Source organism: Selaginella moellendorffii, unplaced genomic scaffold (assembly GCF_000143415.4).
Source record: "Selaginella moellendorffii unplaced genomic scaffold, v1.0 SELMOscaffold_315, whole genome shotgun sequence".
NCBI lineage: Eukaryota > Viridiplantae > Streptophyta > Lycopodiopsida > Selaginellales > Selaginellaceae > Selaginella > Selaginella moellendorffii.
Window position 1 is genome coordinate 793 of NW_003314571.1, and position 10,892 is coordinate 11,684.

General features: G+C 48.0%; 3 protein-coding genes and 1 long non-coding RNA gene across 4 annotated transcripts; 3 read left to right on the top strand and 1 right to left on the bottom strand.

Annotated features, from left to right (window-relative positions):
- Positions 1-504: 504 nt before the first annotated feature.
- On the top strand, positions 505-2,301 carry LOC9641102 (metacaspase-5). Its single transcript, XM_024668016.1, has 3 exons — positions 505-698; positions 820-1,189; positions 1,245-2,301. Exons 2-3 carry the CDS (start codon positions 844-846, stop codon positions 2,192-2,194), a joined length of 1,296 nt encoding a protein of 431 aa, XP_024523784.1. The 5' UTR covers positions 505-698; positions 820-843; the 3' UTR covers positions 2,195-2,301.
- A 4,505-nt stretch (positions 2,302-6,806) lies between these two features.
- LOC9641101 (linoleate 9S-lipoxygenase) lies at positions 6,807-10,084 on the bottom strand. Its single transcript, XM_024668015.1, has 8 exons — positions 9,710-10,084; positions 9,364-9,647; positions 9,058-9,295; positions 8,644-9,000; positions 8,395-8,588; positions 8,040-8,344; positions 7,716-7,982; positions 6,807-7,655 (listed from the first exon to the last, which is right to left on the bottom strand). The coding sequence occupies exons 1-8, from the start codon at positions 10,062-10,064 to the stop codon at positions 6,914-6,916; spliced, it is 2,742 nt and encodes a 913-aa protein (XP_024523783.1). The 5' UTR covers positions 10,065-10,084; the 3' UTR covers positions 6,807-6,913.
- Positions 9,560-10,227, top strand: LOC112343920. Its single transcript, XR_002991469.1, has 3 exons — positions 9,560-9,667; positions 9,713-9,971; positions 10,035-10,227. It is a non-coding gene; the product is annotated as an uncharacterized LOC112343920 (long non-coding RNA).
- A 184-nt stretch (positions 10,228-10,411) lies between these two features.
- LOC9641104 lies at positions 10,412-10,880 on the top strand (the record flags this gene model as incomplete). Its single annotated transcript, XM_002994457.2, has 3 exons — positions 10,412-10,471; positions 10,548-10,672; positions 10,739-10,880. Coding segments are annotated over exons 1-3 (319 nt in total), but the record flags the coding sequence as incomplete, so codon positions are not given.
- Between the last annotated feature and the right edge of the window lie 12 nt (positions 10,881-10,892).

The following is a 10,892-nucleotide window of genomic DNA, read 5'->3' on the forward strand; positions in this document are numbered from 1 at the left end:
CCACGCCCTCTGGAGCTCTTCGAGGTAGACGCTGCTTGTGCCATCGAGGAAATTATCCGTGAGGCGCGAGAGGGGCACGGACCGGGGCGCCGACGCCGCGGCCGTCTGCATCCACCGCGGGCTGCCATGGAATGGCAGCGATCGGACCCCAAAAGGCTGCCGCCGTTGCGATTCCTCGAGATATTTCAGTACCTGGCGCGGCGCCGATCGATCGCCGCTGCTTGTGGTGCTGGAGTGGAAGAATCGCACGCACAGCCGCCGAATCGCGGCTCTGGAGGAAGATCGCGCTGCTAGACGATGCGCCATTGCGCCACAAAGGAGAGGAGCCCTAAAATATCTATCTGGAGGCTACATTAAGTCACGTCAACGTTGGCGACACTCAAAGGAAGGAGCCTTTTTTCCTTCCGCTAAAACCCTAACTAGAAAAAGGGGGAGCTTCCATTAGAGAAATTTTTTTCTTCACTCCAGGTAGAAGAAGCACGAATATTCCCCCAAAATGCTCTCGTACGGAGAAAAGATTCTCTCTACGGAACTGTCACCGACAACACGCTCTTCCGGATTTTAGCTAGAAAAGAAAGTAGCGAGACTCGGATTTAGTTAATCCATAGCCCATAGCCACTATGTGAGAGTATTTATCTTCTTTCTCAGTCCTGGAAAGAAAAGGAGTGGCCTTCTTCGATCGATTGATCCCATCGCTGGTAAGTGCTATCTCGATCTCCCCACACAATCGATACTGCATTCTTAGATCTCAGCGAAAAAATCCTCTTTTTCCTAAGACAAAAATCCTCTTTTGCGCATCTGGGTTCCTCCTCTTTGCAGTGATCTTCGCGGATCGATCGATCCATGGGCAAGAGGGCGCTACTGGTGGGTTGCAATTACCCCGGTACCAAGGCCGAGCTCCACGGCTGTGTCAACGATGTGAAGCGGATGTATCGCAGCCTGGTGGAGAAGTTTGGCTTCGCCGAGGATGAAATCGTGGTGCTCATCGACACCGATTCCGAGGGCACTCAGCCCACCGGCGCCAACATCCGGAAAGCTCTTGCCAATCTCATCGAGGGGACCGAGGATGGCGGTATCCTCTTTTTCCACTACAGTGGCCATGGTGTCCGAGTTCCTGCCGAGTCGGGCGAGCCGGATGATACGGGCTACGACGAATGCATTGTTCCTTGCGACATGAACTTGATCACTGGTAAGATCGATCGATCGTTATCATCTTGATAAAAACTTGATTTTTCTTGTTCTAGATGATGATTTCCGCGACTTGGTTGACAAGCTCCCGGAGGGATGCCGGATCACGCTCGTCTCGGATTCGTGCCACAGCGGTGGATTGATCGAGAATGCCAAGGAGCAAGTCGGCGATAGCTCCACGGGATCGCGATCATACTCCGGAGAAGAGGAAGAACAAGGTGGCCGTGGTGGTGGATTCCGAGATCTCGTTTTCCAGGGCGTCCAGAGCGCGTTTGAGAGCCGATCCGGCATCAAGCTCCCATTCAAGCTGGGCAGCCGCCACCGTCGCCAAGAGGACCAAGAAGAAGAGCAAGTTCTCGAGGAAGAAACTGAGAATGGTGACGTCGTCAAGAACAAGTCACTGCCGCTGTCGGTGTTCATCGATCTCCTCAAGGAGAAGACCGGCAGGCAAGACGTGAGCGTGGGCAACATCCGACCCACGCTCTTCGACGTTTTCGGCGAGGACGCCAGCCCCAAGGTGAAGAAGTTCGTCAATCTCCTCTTCCAGAGGCTCCAGAGCAGCGGCGGGAACGATGGAGGCCAGGGGGGGATCTGGGGAGCAATCGGTGGTCTCGCGCAGGATTTCCTCAAGACAAAGCTCGAGGAATCGGGGGAGGAGTACGCATCGCCGGCGGTGAAAACGCACGCGAATCCACACGATGCCTACGCTGGAAGTGGGAACCAGGGTCGCAGATCGGACATGGCGGTGCTTGTGAGCGGCTGTCAATCGGATGAGACCTCAGCGGATGCGAAGCCCGGGGGGAACAAGGAGGGTGCTTACGGTGCTCTCAGCAATGCCGTCCAGAGCGTGCTGCGCGAGAGCGATGGACGAGGCATTGGGAACAAGGATCTGGTGCTCGCGGTGCGCGAATTGCTGGCCAAGCAGGGATTCAAGCAGCATCCAGGGCTGTATTGCAACGACGAGCACGCGGATCAGCCCTTCATCTGCGAGTTCTTGGCGTACTAGATGAATCGATCGCGAGAGAGAGGAGAGAGACCGTTTGGAGATTGTGTCTATTATAAATAAAGTATGAAGAACTCTAATAATTATAAAGCGGGAAAAATTAAATTTAACAGCTAAATCTATTTGGGATTTTAGGGTTCATCGTGTAAGGCAGATTGACAAGGCGGCAGTTCTCAATCGTCAGAGGAATGCATGAAGAGGATCTCGATGGTTGTCATCACCAACGTCGCTTCGGCTTTGGAGGATAAGAGGTAGAATTTCTCCCCGTTTCTTCACAAATGTTTAAGCTTGTGAGCGCTATTCACTGGAAATCCAGCGTATGGGTGGCACAATGAGATCCAAATCATGATGGTTAGTGCGTCGGTCAAGTTTTCTTTTGTGTTCATGTCTGTCCGTCCAACTTTCTTGTCTGCTTGACCAACATTCACGATTTCTTGCCACCACAGTGTCATCCCTAACTGAAGCATCGTCCTTGTAGAAAATGTCTGTGTAGTCTGTCACCCATTGCTTCAATGCACTCCAGAACTGCGTAAGGATAGCCTTCAATGAGGAGGTCTAGGCCGTGTCTGGGTTTCGGATTTGGCTGGGAAAAATCATTGTTTGCTTTTTGTTTGGATAGCTTCAAGCTAGAAATCCCCTTACCTGGCGATCAAGTCAGCTGGAAGTCCCTGCTGGTCGAATCTCCACAGCGATCCATAGACGACAACAGTTAGTTCTATGGAGTAATTTCCCGCCGTGAAGTTGTCTTCGATGATTGATGCATGCTGTCATGGAACCATGTATAATTGCTAGCTGAGTATTCTTCATCCAATCTACCTCCTGCTGATTCCGCACTTCAAAAGACACAATGACAATCAATTTCAAAGCTCACCACCAATGCCGATCAGGTACGCATTGCTATATATTTTTTTATCATTCTTTACGCATCGTCTTGGATTCCTCGGTTTTTTTTTACTAAACACTCTTGATTTAGTGGCAGCACGTGAAGAACAAACACTTTGCGAAGAGCTTGCAATGCCAGACGCATGCTATTTCGGTACGAGCTTTGTCTTTCTTTCCTTTTTATTTCTTTCGTTTCGGTTTTCTTTCATCTACAGGAGTGGCTCCAACCTGGTGACGAAGTTCGAGCTTTATGCTCGGTCACCTTGCACTACAGGCTTCCAGTTTCAGAAAGAGTCTGCTAAACGACACCCGAACACTGTTTTGTCTGGACAATCTGCGATATGTACAATATGAAAAATCCGAATCATGAACGGTGTTGTAGTTCTTCAGTAAACTATATGGGTCGGAGGTATATCATCAACAAATCTGAATTCGGCCAGTCGATACAAAACATTCCACTTAGCCATTGTTCTTGACCCAGCCATTCTTTCTTGGTTTCTAAAGTGTTCTTCGTTCTCTCCAGATGGTGTGTTGTGAGACAATCCAAATTGGATCCACGAGATTGCCACAAAGAACGCTGGACTAGTTTATCAATGGACAGCCACACTTAAGCATAGGCAGCCATAGTTCTTAGAGAGCTTTGCCTAAGCAGTTTTTCTACATTTACTTCGGAGATCAGCCAGATCAAACAGCATCTCGTCGTTGGTGGTATTAGCTCTGATCTTGTACATCTTGCACAATGATTCAAGACGTTTGCGCTTCAGCCTACCATCTGCAATGTCACGTATCTTTTCCAAGTCGTCCAGCTCGTCTCTATCACACGCCAACTTCCGCTTCAAATATTGGACAAGTGACTTGGACAAGTGACTTCTCCAGTGGATCTTCAAAAGTTTCCTCGGACTCTTTGCAGCCGAGAGCCTCCTCCCAAGTCCCCAGCAAGTCCGCATCTATAGAAACCACATCCATCCCGTCGCTCATCTCTTCTACATAAGGACTCCCAGATACCGGCACGTCCGCACAATCCCTGGTAAAGAAAGAAACTGTAACTTCACATACTTCTTGTTCATATGAAAGCACTCACCTCTGACAGCTTTCTGAGAAACCTTTCGAGATGATCGGTACTTCTGGAACTTGAAGCCGCAATATGAATCCAGAAGTAAAAAAGAAAACCAGTAGAGTTTCATCGTTGTCGACATCCACGCCCCGATCCTTGGTTTGGGAACAACGCTGGCAGTAAGCAGTGTCAACCTATAACATGCAGATAAAGCATTCAAATGGTGAAAAAGCGCGGGCATCTTACCATCGGCATCACCTGATGACATATTGCTCGAAAACGAAGCCTCTCAGCACTGAGTACTCCCTGAACGGCTGAAATGCCTCGAGAAAGCTGCGGATCTCGTTCACGTTGGCTCTACACAGGTACTCAGTATAGAGATTGGCGACCTTCTCCGAGCAAAACGTGTACTGAAACTCTTTGAAACGGGCGCCAGGCTTGAGATTGAAGTGAAACAAGTGACTGTCAGCGCTCTGTAGCATGAACGATATGTTCTGAAGTTTAATATTTGCCAGGTACTCCGAATGTAAGCATGCTTCTTTCAGATTTTGCCACTCTCCATCCCAAACAACCCGTGGGATGCCACTGTACCAGGTGAACACTAAATCGGCAGTCTTAACCTTCAACCTTAAATCCTTCTGGTCATTATCCATCATCTCGTTCGCCGCCAAGTCCCACGCAGCGAGGAGCAAACCAAACTCTCGCCTGTCCCAAGGTGGCAGATAGAACATATAGGTCAGGCGAACTTTCCTGATAGCCTTCATATTCACAAGAGCTTGGTTGCTGATGGGTCGGTCTGGATAAACCCTTTGGTCGATCAGATGGAAGGCAACTGCCGGCAATTCGATATCGGCAAATGGATACATAACCAAAGGAAAGGTATGAGGCAAAAAATAAGTAATAAGAGGATAGAACTAAACCATAGGAATCAAATTGCATAACCAAAAGTGATTATGCCAGTTAAGAGTGGAGAATCAAATAGGTGCTCAAACATATTGTTATTAGCAATTGTGATGCCATAGAGAGTCTAAAACATGGAATTGTCCATGTTAGACCATATAACAATTTAAAAATTTGCGAAAGAAAAAGCCTTAGCAAGCTAAGGGATAAGGAGTTCCTTTAAAGGTTCCCAAAGACACCTCTAGGTAGCTTAGTACCTAGAAAGCCAAGTGTAAATGTTTCATAAAATGCGCGAAATTAGAATGGCACAGCAGAAGCGTCTAGCTATCCTCCTAAGAACTGACCACTAGAACCTCCATTCATCCAGGTGCCGCAGCGATCCACAAACCCCCGATCTGCCCCGCGTCGTCGCGTGTCCCGGCTTTGGCACCACCCAAAGAGCCCCGCTGCCACGAAACTCCCACACGGATTCACGGCATTCTCATCTCACGGCCTTGCCACTGCTCCGCCAGTTTAGCTGTTGCAATCTCATTCATCTGCGCAAGATTTCGCCTATGGAACCAGATTAGAAATCCTGCTGGTTGGAACAAAAAAGAAAAGTCGCGTGTGGAAGTCGTGCCTGCTTATACTGTTTAAGTAGATGAGAACAATGAGGTAGCATAACATTTTCCAGCTCCGGGAGAACGCTCGGCTTATTGGAAACTTGCGGCGGCATATCAACTTCCATCCTCCTCCTGCAGCAAGAGAATTCTTGGAGCTAGAAGAAGAAACGAACGCCAGAAGAGAGAAACAAATGCCAGTTCACAACTGAGTCCACATCGGTGACATGACATAGTTGACAAACGCAGCAAGAGACCCATCACATTCCACATCAATGCTCTTCAGATCTACACAAGAGCTCGGTCTCTGGGGCAGGGAGAAAAGCACGAAGCTTACGCGATCGGAGAAGCAGCAGCGCAAGCTGGATCTAAGCTACACAGAAAGTTTTGGATCGTCGGTGAAAGACATTGAGATGATCTGTGCAGTTTTTTTCTCGATCTCACTCCTCTTCACCTGAAGCGTCGGCAGCGGGATTTTCTCTCAAATTGAAGAAGCGGAGGAAGCTAAAAACAAGCCTGGTCTCGATTTCTCGTGTTCTCCATCCTCTACTTTCATCCCTGTTGCAGCAAAAGCGAGCACAAGCGATGATCCAGTAGATCCCTTGTAGCGATGTGTGGTCGTGATGACTAGAGAAGGAAAACTTTAATATTTTCCTTACACTGCTGTGGTGGATCATCCCCGTGCTGGATTCCTCGTCACTTGCGCATTTCGTAAGTGATTGATCGATTCGATATGATTGATGCTTGTAGTGATTTTTTTCAGGACGTGAGAAGAGTTAGAGATAATGGACATTTTCTTATCGTAGAAGATAAGTCGAGGAAAGTTTTGCTTCTTTTCATTCTCTTGATCTGGAGTTTTTACATGAATTTTAAGTGTAGAAGGATACGAGGACAAGCTCGTGCCACAGCGGTGAGCAAATCAGACGGGATCAAGATCATACTACGGAGAAGAGGAAGATCAGGAATTCAAGGCTGTATTGCAGCGGATCAGCTGAGTTCTTGGCGCAAGAATGAATCGTGTGTCCATTACAAAATAAATTGTAATGCTTGATTTGTTTAAAAGTAATGTTATATTTACTTATGAATCCAATTGATCAAATAAAGTTTATAATTAAAAGCATGTTTGTAATTTATAAAGACAAGATTAATCTTAGAATAAAAAAGAATACACTAGAAAGGGTTTAAGAAAGTTTATAAATTATAAACATCTTTATAAATTATAAACACAAAATTAATCTAAATGAATAATAATCATTAAATAATAAAATATCTAAGTACGAGAGTGTTCTAGATGGAGATGCTGTTGGGGACGCCTCGGCCAGTGATGCCCGGGGACGAGCTCACAGCAAGGAGTGTGTAGGGCAGATTAACAAGGCCGCGGCGGTTCTTCAGCTCTGGATCTGCGTTCTTTGCCATCACTTCGGCCTCCGTCTCGGCTATGGCGGCTTTGAATCGCTCGAATGCGTCCAGCACCCGTTTGTCGCTCGTCCAGTGCTCCGGCCGCGTGCCCAGGTACTCTTCGTCGGATGAATGAGTGGAGAGGATCTCGATGGTTGTCATCACCTGCGTCGCTTCGACTTTGGTGGAGAAGGACGAGAGGTAGAATTTCTCCCCTCTTCGCAGCTGTTTATATTCTTCGGTGTCTTCGTCAGGAATGAGCTTGTGAGCGATGGTCGGCCTGTTCACTGGGAATCCAGCGTATGCATACTGGCCAAAGTTAACAGCAGCGTGGTGGCACGATGGGATCCAAATCATGGTGGTGAGTGCCTCGATCAAGTTTGCTTTTGTGTTCAGGTCTGTCCATCCAACTTTCTTGTCTGCATGACCAACATTCACGATTTCTTGCCACCATGCCTGGAGCTCAGTGTCATCCCTGACTGAAGCATCGTCCTTGTAGAAAATGTCTGTGTAGTCCGTCACCCATTGCTTCAATGCACTCCAGAGGTTCAGTCCATCCACTGCGTAAGGATAGTCTTCAATGAGGAGGTCTAGGCCGTGTCTGGCTTTCGGATTTGGAGTAGCCATTCCCCTGGAAAAAAATCAATGCTTGTTTTTCGTTTGGATAGTTTCAAGCCAGAAATCCCCTTACCTGGCGATCAAGTCAGCTGGAAGTCCCTGCTGGTCGAATCTCCACTGCGATCCATAGACGACAGCACTTATTTCTATGGAGTATTTTCCCGGTGTGAAGTTGGCTTCGATGATTCCTGATGCATTGATCAGCGATTGGCGAGCTTTGGAATTGATGGTCATTGTGTCTTTGAAGTGCGGAATCAGCAGGAGGTAGATTGGATGAAGAATGCTCAGCTGCCTGTGCATAGCAATTATAAACGGTTCCATGACGGCATGCGTTCTCAGCCTGGATGAGCGCGATCAGGTAAGCATTGCCATATATTTTTTTGTATCATTCTCTTACCAGTGACTAATGAGTTGATGGTATCCACAGTCATTCACGGCAACGTGTCCTTTGGCAACTTCCCAAGCCCAGTCCCTCTTTGGTGTGTCGGAGCAGACAAATACCCTGTTCTTTCTCTGGCCGGTCGCTGTTGCTGCTGGGAGGCTCAACTCGATGGCTATAGGCTTCAAGACACCTCTGTCTGTAAGAAACAATATAGTCCGTGTTGCGTACGTTTTCTTTCCCTCCTGCGCATTAATCCTGTTCAAGTATGGCAGGAATGCATCGTGGTAATCCAGGATGAAGAGCTTATTCGCCTCCAAAGCCTGACAAACACCAGCGGTGAAGCTTGGTTCTTAGAAAAACACTTTCTTACTTCTTGAACAGTGAGGCCGTTGAGCTGATCCAGTATGTGTTCGTCTTTCAGTGCAGTGGCTTTTGGCCCGAAAATCTTGGGATCCAGACTGCTTACAGGAGGATAGGACTCGAGCTTTTTTATTATCATGGGATTCAGACCCGCAATAGTCTGCCTTCCGAACTCATAATCCAGCATCCAGGATTCACAATCATCTGCAAAAAGAAGTGACGATGAGAGGCAAAACCCCGGAACACCTCCATATCCTACCTTGGATAATTTGCGGCAACGGGTACTTGAGAAGGCTGTTGTTGGTTTTATCGGTATCTGTCAGCTGGTTGATCAAGGTGAAGGGATTCCGAAGTTTCTTCTTTTCATTTGCATTTGTACTACTGACGTCTTGTCCCAGCTCAATACCGTCGTCATACAGCGCTATAATCTGTTCGAAGCTCTGAAAGTAAGGGCTCTTGTCCCTCCTGTATGCCGATTTGATAGCTGGAACCAGATAATGTGCAGCGGCCTTGATCGTGTCCCCTACGAAGTTGGAGTTTTTCTCTCTCATGAACGTTTCGTCCGACGGGACATACATGTTATCGATTCCGGGAGGCAAACTCTCCGACCGTGGATCTGTTTAGCTTAGATATCGGTAAGTAAAATTGCTCTTTGTATGAACTCGTGACTCACCTGTTTGTGTAGGCGGGCGACCGGTTCTAACTCTGCGAGGATAAGCAAACTCGCCTCCTCCAAGAACGGGTCTCCGCAGCTCAATGTCGTTGTCAGGGTTCCCGAGGTCGTTGTACACATCGTAGTCGTAAACCCGGTCGCTATCCTTTCGCTCGCCTGTTCCGTCGCCTTGAATATCTTGGAGTTCTCGTGCACGAAAGTTTCTCAGGCCCAAGGGAGTGTTGCCAGGTAGGCACACCTTATCACATCAGGTTTTTCTTTCCTCAGCTTTAACGAAAAAAAAATATATATGTGCAGATGCCTTACCTTGTTTCTGAAGAAAATTCGGGGGCAGTTCTCCGCGGTCGGGTGCAGCCATGAATCACTGGTGAAGTAAGCTGAAGTTCCATCTGGCTGCACAATGTGGAAGGTGCTGAGAAAGAATTCATTCGGGTGAGCATTGCCAATACGAACAGCCCCAACATTCCCGAAGCTCTTATCTACAACTATCTGGACTTTGTATGTGATACATCCGCTCGCTTCGATTCTGTCTCGAGCACAATACCAGTGACTTATCGGCACCACGTCGCTCATCTTCGGTTCCTGGGTGCCTGTAGAGAACCAAGGACAGGTAAGAAGCTAAGTTCAGCATCTAAACCGCTCTCGTGCTTACCAGGAAGCAGTTCTTCGCTCACGAGCTGAACCGTCACCTTCTTGCCGAGCAGAAAATCGGCGGCGTCGTCCCGGAAATCCGCGAGGACGTCAACGAGATCTAGCACGTTCTTCTTGTACACGACCAGGACGCATTCAAGAAGGACCGGCGATGAAACACCGCGCTGCGTCGCAACATCCGGAGCGATCTCTAGAGAAGCAGGTGCGGTGGCAACGCTGGAGCTCTTTTGCTTGGCAACCTTCGCTGTGACGAGGCATCTCTGGTGAGTCCTACTTGCAATTCTCCTCTCAAAGCTTCGACTGACTGTGGTTTTGTGCGAAAACAGGAGCTGGCAAGTAGAAGCTATAGTAGCCATGGTAAGCAAGCACTACACGCTTCACTATTGATGATCGACTCTGGGGAGCTTGGAGCAAGAACAAAAGATATATACTCCCGACTTGGAGCCGTGGACTACTAACGCTGTACGCTACCACGAGTGTGGTCCTCAATGACGAGACAAAACTTCCACTCACACGTTAGAATCATGTGATTCTATTGGACGCTCGAGTTAAAAGGTCGCTATAAGTCGCTATTCGTGATTTAAAATTAATCAAATTACGTCAGATTAAATAAACACTGTTTGAGCATATTCTAGGGATAAATGTATCTGTTACTCTGTATTATTAACATTAACTAAACCTCTGGTTGGGCTTTGCCCTAAAACCCTAACGATGAAATTCAAGGCATTCTTCACGGACAAGGGCGTCACGACGCTGGAGAAGAGTAAGCCGGTTCCATCGATTCGATCGATAGATAGCTCGATCTTCTTGATGGATCCTCCTCGCCGGTTCTTTGCCAGAATTCGTGCCGGCGTTTGAGAAGATTGGGAAGACGTGCTACGTCTATCTCACCAGGACGCACGTCACGCTTATGCACAATGCCGTCAATGCCGATGGCGTCCAGGCGATTGCGCAGTTCAAGGAGGTGGGCATTCTTTTTCTCACTCTCTTTCGGTTTTTCCTTCCTCTGTCTGATACATGTATGCTCTAGGCACTGCTGTTCGATGACTATCGGATTTCCAGCCAGAACGAAGACCGCATTGCTTTCACGCTGGATCTAAACCTGCTGCTGCGAGCGCTCAAGAGCAGCGTGAGCATGGATGGAGATAAGCTGCAAATCAAGCTGGGAAGAAGCGCCTCTGTCA

What these genes read in the sequence shown, in the direction of transcription:
- LOC9641102 (XM_024668016.1), top strand. Translation starts at nt 844, where the DNA reads ATGGGCAAGAGGGCGCTACTGGTGGGTTGCAATTACCCCGGTACCAAG. An exon ending in CGACATGAACTTGATCACTG is followed by an intron (nt 1,190 to 1,244) that starts GTAAGATCGATC and finishes TTCTTGTTCTAG; the next exon opens with ATGATGATTTCCGCGACTTG.
- LOC9641101 (XM_024668015.1), bottom strand. Translation starts at nt 10,064, where the DNA reads ATGGCTACTATAGCTTCTACTTGCCAGCTCCTGTTTTCGCACAAAACC. An exon ending in TCGCCCGCCTACACAAACAG is followed by an intron (nt 9,001 to 9,057) that starts GTGAGTCACGAG and finishes TAAGCTAAACAG; the next exon opens with ATCCACGGTCGGAGAGTTTG. An exon ending in CATCAACTCATTAGTCACTG is followed by an intron (nt 7,983 to 8,039) that starts GTAAGAGAATGA and finishes GCGCTCATCCAG; the next exon opens with GCTGAGAACGCATGCCGTCA.